At 33.3% G+C, this 23,342-nt stretch overlaps 2 protein-coding genes and 1 pseudogene across 2 annotated transcripts; all 3 read left to right on the top strand.

Annotated features, from left to right (window-relative positions):
- Positions 1–11,700: 11,700 nt before the first annotated feature.
- Positions 11,701–14,104, top strand: LOC107647394 (uncharacterized). Its single transcript, XM_016351472.1, has 5 exons — positions 11,701–11,956; positions 12,064–12,172; positions 12,281–13,541; positions 13,745–13,863; positions 13,948–14,104. Exons 1-5 carry the CDS (start codon positions 11,701–11,703, stop codon positions 14,102–14,104), a joined length of 1,902 nt encoding a protein of 633 aa, XP_016206958.1.
- Positions 14,105–17,696: 3,592 nt separating this feature from the next.
- LOC107647393 (cation/H(+) antiporter 15-like) lies at positions 17,697–19,773 on the top strand. Its single transcript, XM_088491010.1, has 3 exons — positions 17,697–17,891; positions 18,554–19,558; positions 19,750–19,773. The coding sequence occupies exons 1-3, from the start codon at positions 17,697–17,699 to the stop codon at positions 19,771–19,773; spliced, it is 1,224 nt and encodes a 407-aa protein (XP_088347136.1).
- Positions 19,774–20,075: 302 nt separating this feature from the next.
- Positions 20,076–21,257, top strand: LOC148562818 (cation/H(+) antiporter 15 pseudogene; annotated as a pseudogene).
- The last annotated feature ends 2,085 nt before the right edge of the window (positions 21,258–23,342 follow it).

Genomic DNA, 23,342 nt, shown 5'->3' with positions numbered 1-23,342 from the left:
AATAATATTTTTTATTTAAATTATATTATGTTGTTAATTTTATTTTTTATAAAATAGAAAGGTAGAGAAAAATAGAGAATGAGAGAAAAAAGAGAAAAAGATAAAAAAAATGATAGAAGGAGTTTATTAATTTTGGAAGTTAAGAAAAAATTTTATTTTAATAATCTTTTCTGTCAAAGAATCTTTTGATAATAATTTTTTTGCTTACAAATCTTATTTTGTAATAAACCCACCTCACTTACATTACAATCCTCTTCATTTTTCATTTGCTATGAACTTTGAGTTTCATAGGGCAGTTGCTATACATCGTTCTTTGTACCCTTCTTATCTCGTTGATCTTTCTACTTTGGAAAAGAAAAGATTTGACTATGTGAAAAACCTTGTTTTTCTGGACTGGAATTATCTATTTAAAATAAAAAAACCTGTTTACCCTGATTTTGTCTGTGAATTCTATGCTATCAGGAGTTCTCACAACGAAAACATTCACTCTTATGTTAAAAGGACTGAATTAAATTTGAACAGTAAAACTATCAGTAAAACCCTAAGGTATTTTGATATTGGTGTTAACGCATATACTTCGAAAAAATGGGATGAAAACTTAGGTCTTTGGTGCTAAGATGCCCTAACTTATGTCTATAAAAACATCTCTCTCATTGATGGTCTCACTCCAACCCATAAAGCTCTTGGTTCTGTTCGTGCACAACTCCATCGAATTATAAATCATATATTCCTTCCTCAAAGCAGTTCCTATTAGAGGGTTTCATTTTGTGACACACTGGTGTTGTATGCTATTATTATGAAAATTAAAATTTTCTTTGCTTATTTGATGATGAGGTGACGAACGATTTCTATCGGTAAAGAATTCACAAATAAATCTTCGTTGTTAGTATAGTTTCTAAACCAACAAAGAATCCTTTCATACATAAACTTGTTTGTCACTAAAGCAAACCCAATAAAAATAATAACCGAAGTATTCAAACCTCGGGTCGTCTCTCAAGGAATTGCAGGGAAGTGTTCTTGTTATTGGTTATGAGTTTTCTAAGAAATTTTAAGAGTTGGAGAACAGAAAAATAAATGACTGTAAATTAAAGCAATGAAAATTAACAAGAGAATTTATATAATTAAAATAAAAAGCCTTGGCTAGGAAAAGATTAGTTGGAAGTTCTATCCTTATTGGATTTCCCAAGATTAATAGTAATAGGTTGTTGTTTCTACTTACTTAACCCTTAACGAATAAAGGAAAGTTAAGTAGGGAGCCAACTTCTATTCACAAGTTCTAATCCTCTTCCTTGGGAAGGATTAGAGTCAGAGACTAGAGAGTCAACAAACAACTTCCAGTTACAATTTAACTCTTGAGTCTTCCAACTCAAGGGTCTTCTATTAAATATTAATCAACTCCAAAGCCAAGTTGGAAGCCTACTCCATTGACATGGATGACATTCTCGCATACATGTAAAGGGAGTAGAAAGAAGACATGATAATTAGACTCAATTGAAAATAATCAAGAAATAATGAAATTAAATAGAAAAGTATCTTTGCATTAATTAATTCCAAAATCGAAGGTATCCATATAACTCTAAACAAAGTAAATGGGGAATAAGAAAGAGTAAAGGAATAGGAAACAAACTAGAATGATAAAGATTTCAACGGAGGTAGTAACTCTTTTCAATATCCAACTCAACAGCATAAAACTAGGAATCCTAAAACCTAGAGAGAGGAGAGAGCCTCTCTCTCTAGAAAACTACATCTAAAACTTAAATTGTGAATAATGAGAAGTGTTCCCTCATTCCTCCACTCTACAGCCTCTAATCTGTGTTTTCTGGGTCGAAAACTAGGTCAAAAACAGCCCAGAAATCACCGGGCGAATTCTGATACGCTGAATTTTCGCAGATGCACGTGTGCACGTGATGCACACTTGCGCGTCCCTAAACACCAGAGTAACTATAGCAAATTATATATCATTTTGAAGTCCCGGATGTTAGCTTTCCAACGCAACTGAAACCACCTCATTTGAACTTTTGTAGCTCAAGTTATGGTCAGTTAAGTACAAAGAGGTCAGGCTTGACAGTTTAGCAATTCATTCAATTTCTTGTATTCCTTCCACTTTTGCATGCTTCCTTTCTATTCTCTAAGCCATTCCTACCCTATAAACCCTGAAAATACTTAACACACATATCACGGCATCGAATGGTAATAAGAGAGGATTAATAATTAGCAATTTTAAGGCCAAAGAAGCATGTTTTCAATCAGAGCACAAAATTAGGAAGGAAAATGTAAAACATGCAAATTATATGAATAAGTGTGAGTTTAGTGGATAAAAATCCACTCAATTAAGCATAAAATGTACCACGAATGAATTCCGGGGTCCCAAACCTTGCTTTTGCACCCGTCTTCTTGTTAATCATCATTTTTCCACTTGGGTGGTGAGCAATCGGAATTCTCACTGAGACATCCAAACAACCTCCTAGACCCATGCAATTGAAACTTATACCAACCATTGCACTTAGACCTTGAACATCCAACCATAACGATCCTAGGATTGTGATGCCAACCACTAACCATCTCCCTTTTACTCTTAAAATCACAAAGAGCTCTGAGTTGGCCATCCGTCCCAAGCAAACCAAATTCAAGTGGAATGAGAAAGCTAAGGGATATGAATTTTACCCACTTAAATGTTGTATTGGATGGTAATGGCTTTGGGGGAGAGGTCTCCAACAACCTTGGCAAGGTGATTACAAGCTCCATTCCCTTGTGCTCTTCCATGACAACGTCCACCTCTTTGCAAGCTTCTTCAATTTCAACCTCTTCTTCTTGGTAGCTTTCTTCCAATTCAATCTCTTCTTCATTGCTTACCAAGGGTATGGGAGGTTGTGCCTTTTCTGCTTTAATCTCCATGTCAAGTCCAATGAGAGAGGATTCAATTGTAGATAAGAATTCATCAATGATTGAATCCATCTCTTGATCATCCCCTTCAAAGTCTTCAACCATGATATGCCTTGGAGGTTGTACACCCTCCTCAACATCAATTTCAAACGTCTCGGAAGGAGGCTCTATGACTTGACTTTCCCATGGAGGTTCCGCATCTCCTAAGTCTTCAACCACTTCCTCTTCTTCTATAATTTTGGCTTTCTCCACTTGCTCTAATACAAAATCAAACTCCTCATTGATGTCTTCCCTCACCAATTCTTCAGCTACTTCTTCATCTTCAAGGGTCTCTACTTTCACATTTTGGGCCTCCTCGTGCTTCTGTTGAAGTATGGGTGCATGAACCCGATCCATTAAGTCCCTAAGCCGATCCCTTCTCTCTTGTTCCGTGTCAATAGCATAATTGGGATCATGTTGCTCTTGGATTGATGCATCTACACGGGATATAAAAGCTTGGATAGTAGAGGTTAGACCAGTGAAAGCAGAGATAATTATGGTTTGAAGCTCTATTTGCCTTTGGCGAATAACATTAAGGGTGTTGTCATCCAGTGGAGGTTGGGGTGGATAGGAGGGTTCATTATTTTGAAAAAAAGGTTCATAATAGGAAGGTGGTTCTTCTTGGTAAGGGTATGGAGGTGGTGAATATTGAGGTGGTGGTTCTGGGTATGGCTCATATGGTTTGTATGGTGATTGGTATGGTGGATATGGGTTAGGATCGTATGGAGGTGAATGGTAGAAAGGGGCCTGTGAGTATGGTGGTTCATAAGCATATGGTGGGGCTTGTTGGTAACTACAAGGGAATCCACCATATCCATCGTCTTGGTACGCACCCTGGAATGGCTCTTGACCATAATGATTTGGTGGAGGTAGGTTGTCACGAAAAGGTCCACCATAACCATTGTCTTGGGATGCATCGTAGAATGGTTGTTGCCCATGGCACATTGGAAGAGGTTGTTGCCGAAAGGGTTGATCAAATCCTTGTGGCTCCTCCCATCTTTGATTGTTCCGACCTCGATGCATGTTCTCATTATAGCGTCCATTCCCTGCAACATAATTTGAACTAAACTCATAGCCGAAGGGGTGAGAATTCATAGTAGCAAATAAAAATAAAAACTAATAAAAATAAGCAACTAAGTCCTAAAACTAACAAAGACTAACAAACAAGCAAAAAGCAAATATTTACAATAACCAATAATAAGGCACACGTTTGACGAACGAATTTCTGTCTGTAAAGAATTTACAAATAAATCTTCGTTGCTAGTATAGTTTCTAAACCAACAAAGAATCCTTTCATACAAAAACTTATTTGTCACTAAAGCAAACCCAATAAAAATAATAACCGAAGTATTCAAACCTCGGGTTGTCTCTCAAGGAATTGCAGGGAAGTGTTCTTGTTATTGGTTATGAGTTTTCTGAGAAATTATAAGAGTTGGAGAACAGAAAAATAAATGATTGTGAATTAAAGCAATGAAAATTAACAAGAGAATTTATATAATTAAAATAAAAAGTTTTGGCTGGGAAAAGATTAGTTGGAAGTTCTATCCTTGTTGGATTTCCCAAGATTAATAGTAATAGGTTGTTGTTTCTACTTAGTTAACCCTTACCGAATAAAGAAAAGTCAAGTAGAGAGCCAACTTCTATTCACAAGTCCTAATCCTCTCCCTTGGGAAGGATTAGAGTCAGAGACTAGAGAGTCAGCCAACAACTTCCAATTACAATTTAACTCTTGAGTCTTCCAACTCAAGGGTCTCCTATTAAATACTAATCAACTTCAAAGCCAAGTTGGAAGCCTACTCCATTGACATAGATGACATTCTCGCATACATGTAAAGGGAGTAGAAAGAAGACATGATAATTGGACTCAGTTGAAAATAATCAAGAAATAATGAAATTAAATAGAAAAGTATCTTTGCATTAATTAATTCCAAAATCGAAGGTATCCATATAACTCTAAACAAAGTAAATGGGGAATAAGAAATAGTAAAGGAATAGGAAACAAACTAGAATGATAAAGACTTCAACGAAGGTAGTAACTCTTTTCAATATCCAACTCAACAGCATAAAACTAAGAATCCTAAAACCTAGAGAGAGGAGAGAGCCTCTCTCTCTAGAAAACTACATCTAAAACCTAAATTGTGAATAATGAGAAGTGTTCCCTCATTCCTCCACTCTGCAGCCTCTAATCTGTGTTTTCTGGGTTGAGAATTGGGTCAAAAATAGCCCAGAAATTGCTGGGGGCAAATTCTGATACGCTGAATTTTCGTAGATGCATGCGTGCGCATGATGCACACGTGCGCGTCCCTAAACGCCAGGGCAACTATGGCAAATTATATATTATTTCGAAGCCCGAATGTTAGCTTTCCAACGCCACTAGAACTGTCTCATTTGGACCTCTGTAGCTCAAGTTATGGTCAGTTAAGTACGAAGAGGTCAGACTTGACAGCTTAGCAATTCCTTTAATTTCTTGTATTCCTTCCACTTTTGCATGCTTCTTTTCCATTCTCTAAGTCATTCCTGCCCTATAAACCCTGAAAATACTTAACACACATATCACGACATCGAATGGTAATAAGAGATGATTAATAATTAGCAATTTTAAGGCCAAAGAAGCATGTTTTCAATCAGAGCACAAAATTAGGAAGAAAAATGTAAAACATGCAAATTATATGAATAAGTGTGAGTTTAGTGGATAAAAATCCACTCAATTAAGCATAAAATGTACCACGAAATAGTGGTACATCATGAGGCATATGTATGACTGCATAAAAAGTGATTAGAATTTATCACTTTTTTATTATATATGTTTAACTTGTTTCTTTGAATTTGTTGGTGTTAACCTGTCCAATGATTCACTTAAAAATAGAAACTCTTACCTAAAAAGGGGTAATGCAGTGAAACAACAAAAGAAAGGACTAATCAGATCTGAAAGAGTGGTTATTGATGTAGAAAAAGAAGAGCTTGATGACATTCCTCCTCAATCCACCACTGAAACATCAGTCTCCACTGGACACAAATCTCTTCTATATGGTGTTATAAAGGATGTTACACTGAAATTCATTAACTTGTCCAATCATCTCATCTCTTTGAGCCAACAAGAGAGAAAGCAAGTTGTTCACAATGAAAAATGTATTGTGCAAATCAAGAGATAGAGTTGCAGTGCTCTTGAAGTATGTGGACATCATTCATGAAGATGACACAATGGCTACTGATCAAAAAGAGGCACTGGATACTGAGAATGAAGGCTCTGATTCCTAGAGATGTCTCATGTTAAAAATGATAAAATTCTGTTGAACTTAGTTTTATGAGACAATTTGGTTTTAGCTACTGTTTTTCTTATTTTTTGGGTAACTATAATTCTTAACTAAATGTATGCAACTTATTTGCTTATGTTGTCTTTGGCATCTAATATGTCTTTTGCAGGTTTGAACTGGTTACCCTTTTTCTCTCTTGATGACAAAAGGAAAAGTAGTGTAGTCATGAATAGGATGGATTGATAGACAGATGATATATTTTGCTGATTAATTTGTTCATGTTTAATGATATTCTCTTATATGTATTGCTAAAATTTTGCATATCAGTATAACATATGTGTTGTTTGTGGAGAAGCTTATATTAAAGGAGATTATCTCTTGTGAAAGAAAGGGAGAGTAGATCAACATTTGAAATGGTATCATCAAAGAAAAGTCTCTAATCTAAATCTAGTATTTCATTCCCTTTATTTCTATTTTGAATGAAGTTTGTCTTTAAAGGTAGATTGTTGAGTTTAGTAAACAATAAAATAAATAAAAATGTCAAACATTATATTTGGATGGGTTGAAAGTTCAATTTGTGTTTGATCCATATAGCAGGCCCAAAATTATTTGTGCAGCCTAAACAATAGAACCAAGTCTCTGAATCTGAGCCACTTAGACCAAACTCAAAGTCTAGCCCATTGCCTTCGTGAAAGGAAAAGAATCTTGTTGCTGGTGGAGCTTTGAGGCGGGTAAATCACAAAAAAGAAAAGAAGGGTTCACTTTTTCAATCTAACATAAAAAAAGAAAGGATTGGAGAAAATCAAAATCTTGGAGGCTATGTCAAATCAAAATGGAGCCAAAATCAATTTGTTCAAGTCAAGCATAATCAGAAGTAAAAAGTAAAAAGTTTTCATTAACAAGCAAGTTAATTACTTATTGAATCCACCTTCTTTCTGCCTATACATTTCAGGTAACAAAAGAAAAATGGAGTTTACTTTCTTCTGCTGTGAATTAATGGCTAATATTGATGCTTGGGGCCAAAGCACAATATTAATGGTTTTGATTTATCAAACCCGTTGAGGATCTGTTACCAATGAAGCCACTGCTGCCCATCTATCTTCTGCGCTGCTTAACTTTATTTCTCAAGCCCTGATTTTCTGGTCTGAATTTATAGAAAGAAGGACAAGTTTTAAGCTGGCTCAAGATTCATTGTGTTGACTCAGTTCAGCAAACCTTAGCCTTGACAACTGTACTCCATACAAAAAAAAAAATTAACTTCATTTTTGGGCAAAGAGAGATAACTAGAATCTATGTTTCATTGAGTACTTCTCTATGGTTATTGCTCAATATTTTGGACAGTGATTCTACATCAAAGAAACATTTTGCCAAGATAGAGAGCTACATATGAGAGAGCTGAATTCGGTTCATCCTATATCTTCAGAGCTGATTAACATCATCTCTTTCATGATTTATCATTGAATATTTTATTTGTATGTTATATCTTTTTTTTTTGTTTCACTTCAATGAAAAAGGCATATATGTGAGGCATTAAGAAAAAGTCATAGAGAAAAAAAACAAAAAGAGGTAACGGAGAGAAAAGTTAAGATTTATGTCATATCTCTTTTGATTGTATTTCTATTTTGTGTCTTGTATCTAAGTTGTATCCCTTGATAAGTTGGGTGAGCACTTAGTGTGTTGTGAGTCTAAGGAGTGAATCTAGCCAAATTAAGTTTAGGTAGAAGCTTGGTTTGTCCCTGATAGGATTAGATTGAGTCCTTGAGAATTGGTGTATGTAATACTTAAAAAGATAGTGAAAATTCTACCACTATTATGGCGGAGACTGAATGTAAGTTACATTGCACAAGACAGCTAAACCAGGATACATGGCTATGTTATTTTCTTCTTTCCTACTCTAATTCTGTTTTCTCTCATTATGAGACAAAATAAAATTGTCTCTTGAATAATCAATCTCGCAGTTTGAACAGAAATAAAGTTTCATTTTCTAATTTAAGGATTAATTAATCAAGTTAAAAAAATATTATAGATTTGACCCCTTTTTCTATGCTATCAAGAACCTTCAGATTTCATGAAAAAATATCAATTCAAAAATCAAATTCTAAATTTTTGAAGAGTAAACTACCAAACCACTACCCAAAAATTTACATAGCTCACAAAACGAATTTCGAAAGATGCTAATAACAAATAAGCTCTCGAAAGATTTAAAAACATGACAAAAAAAACTAGATATTAAATATAATCTATCAAAACGATTTTAGAGTTCAAATTTTAATGCAAATATTTTTAATCATTATTAGAAAAATAAAATATTTTCATTCTTAAAATTTGATAATTTTTTGTCAAGTGAATTTAAAAAAGAAAATATTGTGAATGAGTACTTTTTTTAAAAAATAAAAAGAAAAATTTAGAGATAAAATTTTGTTCCAAATTTTTTTGTGCATCTTCTAAATATTTATTCAAGTGTTGTCACCAAAAAAATAGAGCTAATAGATAAACCGTTTCTTAGATATGAAATTTTTTTGTTACTTACAAAAAATAATATTTATGAGTTATTTTTATCGTATTTTTAAATCATTCAAAAACTGTTTTGTCGATAACATCTTTTAAAAATCTTTTTGCCAGGAATTGAATCTTTCGTCAAGTACTGAATTAGTAATTAACCTGATTTTTGAATTGAGAGTGCTACAACAAGGCGTTTTATCCACCCCTATCAACACTATTTTCCTCCTCTAGGGTCAGGTTAAACATAGTTTTAGGAATTGTTTCACAATATTCTCAAAGGAAGACCAACCCTTCCATAGTAAAAGGGCGAAGGCAACAACTGTATTGACGGTAAGGGGTGTGAAGTAGTGGCCCTGGCTATGCTAATATATTTGGGCAAAAGATTTAGATATGCATATTTTCTTTTTATCCCCAAATTTGGGCCATTTTTGTGAATATGTGTATTTCGTACTTGTAGTTGTTTTTCAGTGTCCAACATAGCAATTTGCAAAAAGCGTGTCTTTTAATGCTATAAAGAAAAAGTGAATAAACCAAGTTGGGTTGGTCTAGTGGTTAGCTCACTAGTCCGCTTAAGCAAGTGTCGGGGGTTCGAATCCCGCCTTGTGCATGCAGCAACCCATTGGCCAGCGGCAAACCCTTAAATGGAGCTCAGTACCGCGACGGATTAGTCCTTGACCTGCCGGGTTGGGGGATACCGTGGGAAACCAAAAAAAAAAAAAAAAAGAAAAAGTGAATACTTAAGTTGCATAAAAAAGTGGTGTGAATATTCTCTTAAAAAATGAAAGGTCTTAAATGACTCTTTTCAAACTATTTTTCTTACTAAAAATCAAAACATTACCGTGTTACCGGGACAAACCATAATTAGCAATTGTTATATGATTTTGCCCTTAAATAAGTAATAAGTAATAAGTAATAATTATAATAAGAATGATATTTATTACACTATAAAAGGCTAATATTATACTTATAATACCTATAGATATATTAAAATCATAATTGCGTATAATAACTGTAATTTATAATATTTATAGATATTTATATATTAATATCCGTATAAATATTTATAAATAATATCTTTATTAATAAACATAAGATTATTCTTATCATAATTTATTGTATAATTTTTATTGTAAATAGTATAACTATTAATATCCTTATTAAAATAATTAGAAATATTCTATTAATTATAATTTATTACAATAATTGCTTATAATTTATAACCATCAAAATTTCCGTATATTAATTTACAACCTATAACATTACTATATTATAAGGATATTTAAATATTAATAGTATTATATAGCTGATTAAAATTATGGGATTAATTATTATATGGTGTAATAATTTTTGCAAGTTATAAAAATTTAATAAATATTGTCTTCGATCATTTTTTTGTTGAAACCAATTCTATCACAATATATAAAAGGATTTAGTATGTGTTTGGATTTCAGTTTACAAATGTCAATTTGCATAAAATTGATTTTATAAAATTTATTTTGATGAAAAGTAACTTTGGGTTAACATGATTTATGTTTGACAATATTTACTTCAAAATTGATTATAGATTAATAAATATTGTTTGGATTATACTAATCAAAATTAACGCTAGATGAAAAATTACTATTAGAGATATCAATTTTAATTATTTTTTTATATACATACAAAAACAGAACCTCACAAGTACAAAATAAAAAATATTTATTATATAAATACATAAATACATTAAAAAATTATGAAAGAGTGGTCTCTAAATTTTATAATGTTAAACAAAAAAATATTTTAGTATTTTTTTAGTATTATCCGTACTCTTTAATTTAGACTTATTTTGGACTATAAATTTTCATTATTTATGATTCTACTGTTACCTATAATAAATTTTTTTTATTTATTTTTCGTTTTTTATAGGATCATAGTTTATGTTATACAAATTTTTTATAAAAAACGTAGTATATAATAATTACAATAACAAAATTTACAAAGTCAAAATAAAAAATAAAAAAATTGATATAAAACAAAGATAGAGTACATCAAAGAATAGAAAAAATAATCATACGGAGATTAAAATAGTAAAAAATTCATAAAACCAATAACATATATCATATAAACAAAAAGAATACAATAAAAACTAAATAAAATTCATATGAACAAAATAATAAAAAAAACTGACAATAGAAAAAGTAAAGTTTACTCGTTCATTATATTTATAGGAGTACAGATCATGCACACAAGTGTAACAAGACCCCTTTTTTTATACTTTATTTTTAAAGTAGTATTCATTTTTCATTGTAATAATTATGAATTAATACATGGTGATAACTAATTGCTATTGTAGAGAATGTTGAACGAGAAGAAGAGAGAACAAGTTAATATAAGAGTGGGGATGAGCCAATGATAAATATGTAGATAAATAATGGTAAAAAAAAAGAATGATAAACTTAAAAATAAAAAATTTTAATAGAATAATAAAACTAGAGATATTTTAAAATATTGAATATAAAGTTATTAGACATAAAAGTTTTTTAGCCATTAACATTATACGAACGACATTAGTTACACACTGTGCACTTTAAGTACATAGACAAACTTTAAATAATAACAATGCCAAAACCATAAAAAATACTAATAAGACTATATGTGGTCCTATTTTAGGAGACTATTATTCGCCATAATTTTCCGTATGACAGTAAGCGAAGGAAACACATTTTTTTATATTTTGCAAACCATTTTAAATCTCATATCAACTGAAATTCGCTAAAACTAAGTTGCTTGCTAAAACTATATCGTCATAATTCTGATGGATGCAAAATTTTACCTTTTTGTTTTCTCATCTTTTCTTACGTCACTATTAATTAGTTCGCTTTATTTTGATACTAAACTAGATATTGATAAAACCTGGATTTCAAAATCACGGAGTAGTGTGGAATATAGGCAAGGACTGAATCATTTTTTAGACTTTGCGTTTGCGAATGCATCCTCTGATGGCATGATAAAGTGTCCATGTCCTAAATGCAGGTTTCAACTTATGCAAACAAGAGAGGATGCATACGACCATTTGTTGTTACGACCATTTTCCCCTGGATATACTATTTGGGTGCGTCATGGTGAGAATCCGGTTGAAGAGAGTCCTAGATTGGGACGAGTAGATGACAATATGATATCCCAAGTGAATCAAATGCACCAAATGGTCAATGAGGCCTTCAATTTCACCATACAACATGAGAGTGAGGATATCACACAATCGAACATGCAGAAGATGATGAAGACGTGTTACCGAGCTTGTATGAAGGTCCAAGTCACGCGGCGCGGGATTTTAACGATCTACTGTCAGATGGAGAACAGGAGTTATATCCCGGATGCTCAAAGTACTCCAAATTATCGTTTTTAGTGAAGCTTTATCATATCAAGTGTATGTGCGGTGTGAGTGACAAGGCAATGACAATGATTCTTGACTTACTGCGGGACGCATTCGAACAAGCAAAACTTCCGAATACAGTGTATGAAGCCAGGAAGACAATAAGAAAGCTGGGTATTGAATACGCCAAGATAGATGCTTGTCCAAATGATTGTATGCTGTACTGAGGTGATGATGCGAACCTGACTAGGTGCAAGAAATGTGGGTGTTCAAGATGGAAGCAGAAGACTAAAAAGGGCTCTATTCTTAGGCTCAACGTACCAGTGAAGAGAAATGGAAAACCTATAGCAGCCAAAACCCTTCGTTACTTTCCCCTCATACCACGACTGCAGCGGTTATTCATGTGCAGCAAGACATCGAGTGATATGTTATGGCATTCACAGGCGTCTAATAACGATGGTTTCCTTAGGCATCCAAGGGACGCTGAAGCATGGAAAAAGTTTGACGCAAAGTATACTAATTTTTCGGCGGATCCGCGCAATGTTCGCCTAGCCTTGGCGAGAGATGGATTTAATCCCTTTGGGAATATGAGCACAAAGTACTCCATCTGGCCTGTGATTCTTATTCCGTATAATCTACCACCATGGCTTTGCATGAAGCAGACATCTTTCATCCTATCCACGCTTATTCCTGGGCCAAAAATGCAAGGTAACGACATAGATATTTATTTGCAGCCTTTGATAGATGAGTTGAAGCAATTATGGGATGGCGTTGAAACCTATGATGCCAAAGAGGGAAACACTTTCAAGATGTGTGCGGCACTGATGTGGACTATCAGCGACTTTCCAGGATTGGGAAACCTATCTGGCTGGAATACGCACAGTGGGTTAACCTGTCCTACGTGTAACTTGGATGCTAAGCCACATCGGCTGAAAGACAGTCAAAAATGGTATTTCATGGGCCATCGACGCTTTTTAAATCAGGGACACAAATACATACTAGACCAGAATAGATTTGAGGGGCAGGTCGAAGGTAGAGATCCGCCAAAGAAGTTATCCAGAACAGATGTATTGAGTCAACAGTCAAATGTGCACGTTTCATTTGGGAAGAGTTCAAGTGTGACATCCAAAAAAAGATGCAATGGCCAGGATGTGGATGAAGATGACTTGCATTGTAAGAAGAAGAGTGTTTTCTTTGACCTCCCGTACTGGGAGGATCAGATGTTACGTCATAACCTCGATGTGATGCATATAGAAAAAAACGTGTGTGACAATGTAGTCTTCACTATCTTAAACGATAGCGGCAAATCTAAAGACAATGTTAAAGCTCGCAGAGATTTACAATGCATGGGTATAAGGCCTGAATTATGGCCGGGAGAAGGTGGTAAATATCCTTCTGCAATATTTGCGATGTTGAATTCACAGAGAGATGTATTCCTGAAGACTTTGCAGAATGTGTTTTTTCCAGATGGTTACTCTAGCAATGTTGCTCGTTGTGTTGATTTGCGCAACGCAAGTTATCTGGGTTGAAAAGTCATGACTGTCATATTCTGATGGAACAATTACTCCCAATTTTAGTGAAGAATGCACTTCCGAGTCCGGTGTCCAATGTGATTGCAAATTTGTCGTCATTTTTCTGAGAACTTTGTGGGAAAGCCATAAACCCTATGCAGCTTGCTGAGCTTCAGAATCATGTTGTGCAAACCTTGTGTCAGATGGAAATGATTTTTCCTCCATCCTTCTTCACCGTCATGGTTCACCTCACCGTGCATCTCGTTGATGAAGTTACTCTTGGTGGACCAGTACATTATAGGTGGATGTATCCAATAGAAAGGTTAGCTATTTGATAAATCCTTTTAGTACATTTAGTTCAATTAATTATGTATATACTAAGCGTTTCATTGTATTTATATAAAAGGTATTTAGGACATCTGAAGCAATATGTTCGTAATAGGGCACAACCGGAAGGCTCAATTGCAGAAGGCTATTTATCTGAGCAAATCCTGACTTTCTGTTCTAGGTATTTGGATAATATTGAGACTAGAATCAACCGACCAGGGCAAGTTGATGATTAGCCCATTGACGTTCGTCATAATTCAGGGGAAAGTATGTTCCCAGCTATTGGAAAGGCATTAGGGGCTGTATCGCATTTTGAACTTAGTCCAATGGAAAAACATCAAGCTCATCGTCATGTGCTAGTCAACTGCGATGCCGTGGTTCCGTTCCTTGAGTGAGTATACGCATGTATTTCTAAAACACCAATATAACTCTTTTCTCCCAGTGACTAGTTAGACTAATTTTCTTCTCTCCAATAAAGTACATTTAGGGAAAACACAAAGCGAAGCTTGCGTCATCAGACAAGGTCGCAAGCTAAGATAGATAGTGTCGTCCATGCAGAATTTCCTCACTGGTTTAAGCATAAGGTTGACAAAATATTAACCTGACCAATGTTTTTTTAGCCTGGAGTTAGTACTAAATGAAAACCGATTTTAATATAAAGCATGAATGTTATGTGGTTCCAGGTTCTTATGGAAAGTACGCTTCAATCGAAAGACCTGCAGTTGCTTGCGTGCGGTCCCATAATTCAGGCCAGATGTTTTGGGGCGTACAATGTTAACGAGTACAAGTTTAGAACTATCTGAAAGGAAAACGAGATGAAAACACAAAACAGTGGAGTATATGTATCATCTAATACAAGAAGTTATGCAAGCATGCGTGATAATAGAGTGGTTGTTGGTGGTGTTTCGTATTACGGAAAAATTGTAGACATAATTGAATTAAATTATAGCTGTTCCTTCACAGTGGTATTGTTCAAATGTATTTGGGCTGATACCACTACCAGTAGAGGCATCAAACAAGACCATTTAGGGCTTACCAGCGTTAATTTCTCTCGTCCAATATACACTGGTAATCGTGAAGAAGATGAACCGTACATATTGGCATCAGAGGCTCAGCTTGTATACTATGTGGATGATGAAGTAGCTAAAGAATGGAGTGTTGTGGTTCATGTGAAACCAAGGGATTTGTATGACATGGGAGAAGAGAATGAAGAAGCTGAAGTTGGTTTTTCTCCACAGCCAGGGTTGAACATGTCAGCGGAAGGTGACATTGGAGATTTACTGTTGATAAGGGAGGAAGATATAGAAGACCTCATAGAAAATGCCTCTGAGAATTTCGATGATGTCGCGTAATGCATTGTATGATGCATTTTAATGTAATTTAAAAATGATATTTCTGTCATAAATTAAGTTAAATAATCTCAGCGTTGTACGTTGTTTTCTTTGGTTACTTTATACTTGTGTAGTTTTTTTTTGCAGTTAAATATTTATGTTATTGTGAATTTAGATGAATAAAAGTAGACTTTTTGGTTCTTTCAACGATTTTAATACGAAAAAGTTAGTTTACGTTAAATATATAAACCTTCTACAGTTGTTTTTCTTAGGGTTGCATTTTTCATAATATTGCTATGTACTAAGCAATATAATTTCAGTAGTGTTACGTTTTGAAAACAATAGTGAACATAACATGACGGTGGAACATGATCGATGAAAAATGAGGACTTTTCGTCATCCTCTGCAAGCACAACAATTGCTATAGAGCTTCTGTTTAAGAAAATTGCCCAAACTACTAACAAGGGTGATGGTAATTGTCGAATATATTGCGTTTAGTTTTAAAATTATCTTAGCATCTTGTAGTTTGGTTTTTTTTCTAAGTCAGTATTTAATGACTCCAGAGTTCTCAATTTCTTCTATGTATACTCATTCTATTATGTGCATGTTGATATTTTCAGTCTTACCTGAATATTCCGGAGAAATAGTTCCTGACAGTCTAGACGGAAAAGAGTCTGATTCAGAAGACATTTTAGATGATGTATCCTCTGTCGCAATCGATAGATCCATGCAGTTTGATCTGAATAAGGTTCCGGATGAAGAGGAAGAAACTTTAGAAGACCAACAAGATAAACAAGATGATATACATGTTAAGAAAAGGTGCTTTGATCTGAATAAAATGCCATGGTATGGAGATGAAATATCAGATCCTCTGAAACGTGAAGCCCATAGATTCATAACAGAGTATTTTTCGCCGGGTCAATACGATGTTGGAGAGAAATTTTGATCTTTTAATATAACAGTTACGCTAATTTCCTTAGTTTAATGATTTGGGTCGCAGTTGTACGTGTTTATTCTTGATTTAGGTTTAGTAAGGTATAACTTCAAAGAGGAGTAACTTTGATTCATGCTCTCTAGAACTTTGTTTTAACTTCATAAATATTAGAGTTTGATTGTATTTTCTTCTTTTACATCCATGATTGAATACAGTTTTTAAATGCTAATAACGTCATCAAGAAAATCTTATTGATAAATTTGTTCACATGAGTTAACATATATAGTTTACAAGTAACTTGTGAATATTTTTAACGTAAAACAAATGTAGAAAAAGTGTTACGAGTTTAAGTAACAATGATTTAAACATAAGTATCTTCAGTTAGTAATCGTTACTTAAATAGATTATACCTAGATGGTTATTACTAAAGACAACAATGGAATATGTGGTAATATGCATTTTGCGGCGGTTTAAACGTAACCGCCGCAAAATGCCTCACAAGAAGTCACCGGCGGACATATCGCGGCGGTTTTCGAAAAGACGCCACGAAATGTTAATCTGACCAGCAATATAGCGGCGGGTTAAAGAAAACCGCCGCTAAATGGAAACATGACAGCAATATAGCGGCGGTTTGAATAAAACCGCCGCTAAATGTCAGCCTGATTGCGGCCCCAACCTTTAACCGCCGTTATATGTGCCACAATTTGTCTTTCCGCAGCGCATTACATAACCGCCGCAAAAAAACCGTCGCTATCTTAAGGAATTGTTGTAGTGAATTACCAAACTATACAAAAGATAGCATAGCATGGGAGACGTGCGATGAGAGTGGTGACATTCTTGTTTCATATTCATGTGGAGACCATTGTCTTTGGTTTATGAAATTAAAGTTATCTTTCTTTTCCAAGTAAAAATGTATAAGTAAGAATACTAAAAAATTATAAAATAAAAAAAAGTAAAACAAAAACTTTATTTGCAACTTTTGATTTAAATGATGTTTTTTGATAGAGAATAGATGATTCGTATGAAAAATTAGTTAAATGATACCATTAGCACGCAGAAGAGGTAAGTTAATTATCAATTATTACGACTTATTCCGTTAGAATGTCATCACAAATTTTGTTAAGAGTCTAGAAAATTAGTTATTCCGCTACTTCAATTCAGTTAATTAGTTTGTGCACAAACTAGACTTGTAATACAAGTTAAGTAAGATTCACTATTCTAAACAAGAATTCATTTTCTAAAACTCCAAACTCAGAACAATTGGTTTTATTACCACCTATTCTCTTTCTCTTAACTATTTTGTGACAATAAATTAATAATATGTGGCGTGTGCAACCATAAAAGTTAGTAGGTTACTACGCGGTGTGTTATTGATAAAAGTCATAAAACCAAAAAACCGATTCAGATAAAAAGACGGACCAAGAGTCAACAATAATTACTAACTTGGGAAAATCCGTGTTCCTTTAAATAGAAGAATATATTTTTGATGGTGCATAACATTGAGTTCAACTTGGTCAACAAAAATTGATCAAATTGAAGAATATTTGAAGAAGAAAAGTATATATGGGAGACGTTCTTCCCCTTGCATGTTATCCAGTTTCTGTGACTGAAGCTAATAGAATATGGCAAACGGGTAATATCATAGACTCTGAGCTTCCTACTCTGGCCTTTCAAGTTGCCTACACTGTCTTCGTAGCCTGCCTTTTCTTCCTTCTATTCAAACCCTTCCATCAATCTCGCCTTATTACATACGTCTTTGTAAGTATCTATCTATATCTCCATGCATCTTTCTTCTTCATTTCTATTTTCTTTTTCCCAACGTAATAAGTTAATTCCAGATAAAACAAAAATTGACAATTTAGTTTTCACATCCTAAAATCAAGGTTCTCAAAGCCAAACCGATTATCAAACCAATAGAATTAAATGTTCAAATGTTTAAAGATTCAACCGAAGTTTAACTTGAATTGAATCAAATATATAATAAAATAATATATTTATGTATAAAATATATAATTTAAAAAATTATTTTTTTTGTATAATTATTTTAAACTTGTTAATTACTAAAAATTCGTATCCGTTCGATCGATTAACTGAATTTTTATTCTTTTTTAGTATTTTTTTATCTTAAATTAGATTGATTTGGTCAATTTTTTGTTAATCGGATTGAACCGGTCAATTCGGTCTGATTTTTATAATTGAATCTAAAATATTATAAGAATTTGTTTTTAATAAAATAAAAAAATAAATTATTATTTTACAAAAAAAAAAGTTAAGAAGGTATTTGTCTTTAATATGCCTATTTATTTTATTATTAGAGACATGATTAAAATTTTCTCTCTGTGCAATGTAAATTTTATTAAAGATTGTTCGGAAAATTTTGATTTAAGACTCTAATAATTTGTTGGGTTTCTAATTTATAGGCAGGTTTCCTACTAACTCCACCTCTCCTGAGAAGATTTGAATTCCTGTTTGCTTTAGTTTATCCTATAACTGGGATAATGAATGTTGAAGTTATCTCAAACTTTGGCTTGATTTACTATGCGTTCCTCAATGGCTTAGAGATGAACTTGGATACAATTCTCAAAGCCAAAAAAGAAGCTACAAGCATTGCAGCTGCTGGAATAATCTTTCCTATGATAGCAGGATCTGGATTATATGCTTTACACCGAAGATTTTATATCAATAATATTTTCAAGCTTGAAGAAGTTTCAACTCATGTTTATTTAATTTGGAGTTTAGTTCTCTCAGTTACAGGTTTTCCAAACCTAGTAGAAATTCTTTCAGATCTCAAGCTTCATTACACTGGTCTAGGCAAAGTTGCCTTAACCGCCGCAATGATTATTGACACCTACAATTGGATTCTTTTCACATTGTTGATTCCATTCTCAACTTATAGTTCAAATGCAATTTATTCAGTGCTAAGCACAATCATGTTCGTTATCGTGTGCATCGTTTTGGTTCGTCCTATAATAACAAAGTTTGTTGAAAGAAAGACAGAGGAGAATGAATTGGATGAGTACCAACTACTTTTTGTGGTGATGGGGCTCTTGTTGTGTTCATATGTTACGGATATTATTGGCACACATGGCATTGTTGGTGCTTTTGTGTACGGACTAATTTTACCTCGTGGCAGATTTGCTGACTCGGTTATGGCGGTTTCTGATGATTTTGGTACCGGCTTTCTAGCATCAATTTACTTCTCTGGGACTGGAATGAGATTTCTGATTTCATCTGTTTTTTCTCATGCAAATTGGAAATTGACATTCCTCGTTGTCATCTTATTATGTGTCACAAAGATATTGGGAACTTTATTTGTCACCTCCTTATTTGGTAGGCCCGCCAAAGATGGTTTTGCCATAGGATTGCTTCTCAACACCAAAGGTGCCTTAGCTCTCATATTGCTAAGCATTGCTTGGGATAAGATGGTAATTTTCTATTCTTTTACCATACTATTTATTTATTTAGCAAGCTATCAATTAATTTCTTGAAAAAATTATGACACTCATCATTTAACTTTTGAAAGAAAAAAAAAATACACGTGTAGATATTTAATGATGAAAACTCATTATTAGTCAAACAATAGAATTATAGAAAGCTAATGAATTGATATTTACAGTACACTCAATTTATTTCGGGTTAATTTTGTCTAGTCATACAATGTTTTAAACGTTATTAAGGTTTATTTATTCTTTCTAAATATGGGTACGTTTATTAAATAAAAAAATATTACATTTAAATTAATTAATTATTTATTATATATTTATAATATATATTTTATAACTATCTGCACACCTCCTAAAATGAACATCCGATATATCTATTATTTACGTTGTTTGTCTATACTTTTTCATGAATGAAAATGAAATAATTGATTGTTGAAAATGATGGTTGTAGATTTTTTTTGCACCAACCTATGCTGTTCTTATTTCTGCTGTTCTTCTAATGACTATGGTAGTCTCTCCCATCATCAACCTGATCTTCAAGCCAAGAAAGCGGTTTCAACAAACGAAGCTAAGAACCATAGAAAGGCTAAGAATTGATGCAGAACTCCGAATGTTAGCATGCGTCCACACTAACCAGCACGCCACAAGCATGATCAACATCATTGAACTCTTCAGTGCCACAAGACTCTCCCCTGTATATGTTTTCGGCTTGTACCTTGTCGAAATCACAAACCGTGCCACCGCACTTGTTGTTGCTCATATGGAGAAGCCGAGTTCACAGCTCGGAGGCCAAACTGCCTTCACCCAATCACAGGTGGAGTTAGAAAATATTACTTTTACCTTCGAGGGTTTTGGAAACAGACCCGGACATGACGCTTTCAGGGTCGAGACCACCAGCGTGGTCTCGGCCTACGAAAGCATTCATGAAGATATTTTCAACTCCGCCAGAGAAAGAGGCGCAAGTTTGATTCTCCTTCCGTTCCACAAACACTTGAGTAACGGTAATTTGCTTGAAACAACGAACTCCGTGTATAAGGATATAAACAAGAGCGTAATGCAAGATGCGCCTTGTTCTGTGGGAATCTTCGTTGATCGGAATCTTGGATCGTTTTCCAAAACCAAGCTTCGTATTCTTATGGTGTTTGTTGGAGGCCCAAACGATCGCGAAGCTTTAGCGATTGCATGGAAGATGGCTAGGCATCGTAATGTTGAACTGTCGATGATTCGAATTCGGTTGTTTGATGAACCTGTGGAAATAGAATCAACTCATTTTGAAGAAGCACGTGGGATATTATCGTATGTAATGGATGAAGAGAAGCAAAGAGAGTTGGATGAAGGGTATATAAGTAAATTCAGATACACTGCTGTGAACAATGAGGATTCTATATCTTACTCGGAGGTTGATGTCCATACAAGTGAAGATGTTCCTAGAGTCTTGAAGGAACTTGATCAGAACGGTTGTGATTTGTACATTGTTGGACGAGGGTATTATAGGAACTCTAAAATATTCTCAAACTTATTGGAATGGTGTGAATGTGTGGAATTAGGAGTTATTGGGGATATTTTAGCATCAAATATTTTTGGTTCAAGCTCTTCTGTTTTAGTTGTTCAGCAATATGGTTTTGGAGGAATGGAATTTCGGAAGAAGAACTCTACAAAACTCATTGTCAAGACAGAATAAGAGTGCATTAGAATTTAGGATTGAATTCTATTGGAAAAAAAATGAACATCACAGCTATCTACTAGTGCAGGTTTGAATATTTGCTTCTTCTTTTTTTGTTTGTTTTTTTTTTTAAATACAATTTCATTGATGTGAATATTGGAAAAGTCTTTGTTTTTTTAAGGTATTATTTGGAAGAGAGACTGAGATTGACTGAGAGACAAATAATGAAATAAGTTTTAATATTGTGTTTGGTGTAAAGTGGGAGACAGGGATTAAAATAAGAATAAAACTCTAATTTAATTTACATAAAGAATAAAGTTAAAATTAATTAACTAAAATGAGAGTATTTTAGGTATAAAATGTTATTAAAATTTCAGTCTCATTTCTAAAAATTTCAGTTTTCTGTATTCTCACTTTTTAAAATACTGAAATACTGAAATTTTAGAGACAAAAAATGAAATTTTAGTACCAATATCTAAATCAACAAATATAATATTAAATTTCAGTCTTTCAATCTTCATCACAATACCTCAAAATAAAAACTATTTAATTGACGTGGATATTGGTCATGTTATTAGTTGATATGCTTACTATTTTTTCCTTTTTTTTTTTTTTTCAGAAAACTCATGAGTTGTGGTGCTCTCCATCTTATATCGTTGGGGTCAAGGAGTACTTGAGAAATGATCAAGGAAGAGCAAAGTTTACTTGCCTCCTTGTTGGTATCGGATGGTTGGATATCCATATATAAGAAAAGGGCCATTTTATTTATTTTATATTTGTTATTTTGCATGTTCAAGGGTTCGTATTCTTTAGATCATTATATGACGAAATATATGTACGACTATATGGTTGTTATAACTCGCCACTTTGGATGTTATAAACAATGAAATTTAAAATGTTAGTTAGATACTTAGATTACATATATAGTAATTATAAAGGCCAAAATTGGGCGCTTTTTTATTACAAACTATTGTTAAATCCGTACGATACACAGACTTATATTTAAATTTGACATGTTAAACTAAAAATAATATTTTAAATTATGAATTTTTTAAGTTTAGTATAACACGATTATTGTTATTATATAATACAAGTTAAGAAAAACATAAGAAGCTAGAACCGTGTCGAATTGTTACTCATTTGCTTTCAATTTTTTCTTTATTAATTTCATTCTTTCTTCATTGTAACATCTTTTCTCAGAAGAGTTGTCTGAAGTGTATGTACTCTAGAAATTAGTTATTTCATCATACACCAAATTCATAAATACAATCTAAGTTAGTTTTTTTTATACATCTAAGAATTTGGACTTCAAAATTTATAAAGTGTATTCTTACACATCTATTATTATTTGTAATTTGATCTATTAGAAGACAATATTAGCCTAAAAAGGCTTGAGGTCATAATATCTAAAGTAATTAAATCATATTGATTGATATGAGTTACTGGAAGAGCTAAAAACGTATCACTATTTGATTTGGGTCAGCTTCAGTCTATAAAAAAGTGTCATTTGTGATCTGAATGATCTTAATTAACCAGGCTTAAGAAAATAATATCGTATAACAATTATTCAAATAGTAAAACTCTTAACATGGTTGAACATTAAATGTAAGCACTCTTAACAACTAGTATGCATCCTCGCATACCTCTTCTCAAGCATATCTTAACGTTTTTTATGAACTAATATTTATCTTTCACAGCTCAGAAGTTTAAGCTACTTGATAAGCCTTCTTATATCAAGATAGAGTTGGCAAATTCAGATTTAAACCCATGCATCAACCATACATAATTATTCTTATTCTTTAGGCTGCACTATATTCCGCCTTAGGGTCTACAACATTTCTTAATTGCACCAATTAGTAAATCACTCCCCATTTTAAGACAAAAACTTATTACTTATATTTTCCATTTACATTTAGTCCAAACATAACTCATGTAGAAGCAATTAACTCACACTTGCAAAGTCCCAATAGTATTATTAGTGGGCCAAGGTTTAAAAATTCTTCTTCATTGTTTTGTTCCAATATAAAATTAACAATAATATTACCTTGATAATTTTTAGAGTTGTTTATATTTTACAAGAGACAACTTATATCAAATAAGGCC

Source organism: Arachis ipaensis, chromosome B6 (assembly GCF_059453495.1).
Source record: "Arachis ipaensis isolate K30076 ecotype BB chromosome B6, ASM5945349v1, whole genome shotgun sequence".
NCBI classification, from domain to species: Eukaryota; Viridiplantae; Streptophyta; class Magnoliopsida; order Fabales; family Fabaceae; genus Arachis; species Arachis ipaensis.
This window is presented reverse-complemented; position numbering and strand designations above follow the sequence as displayed.

Excerpts from the sequence above, each read along its gene's own strand:
- LOC107647394 (XM_016351472.1), top strand. The coding sequence starts at position 11,701 with ATGCAAACAAGAGAGGATGCATACGACCATTTGTTGTTACGACCATTT. Across the intron at positions 11,957-12,063 it reads GAAGACGTGTTACCGAGCTT|TGAAGCTTTATCATATCAAG; the intron begins GTATGAAGGTCC and ends TATCGTTTTTAG. Across the intron at positions 12,173-12,280 it reads GCAAAACTTCCGAATACAGT|GTGCAAGAAATGTGGGTGTT; the intron begins GTATGAAGCCAG and ends GAACCTGACTAG.
- LOC107647393 (XM_088491010.1), top strand. The coding sequence starts at position 17,697 with ATGGGAGACGTTCTTCCCCTTGCATGTTATCCAGTTTCTGTGACTGAA. Across the intron at positions 17,892-18,553 it reads GCCTTATTACATACGTCTTT|GCAGGTTTCCTACTAACTCC; the intron begins GTAAGTATCTAT and ends TCTAATTTATAG. Across the intron at positions 19,559-19,749 it reads GCATTGCTTGGGATAAGATG|TACACTCAATTTATTTCGGG; the intron begins GTAATTTTCTAT and ends TGATATTTACAG.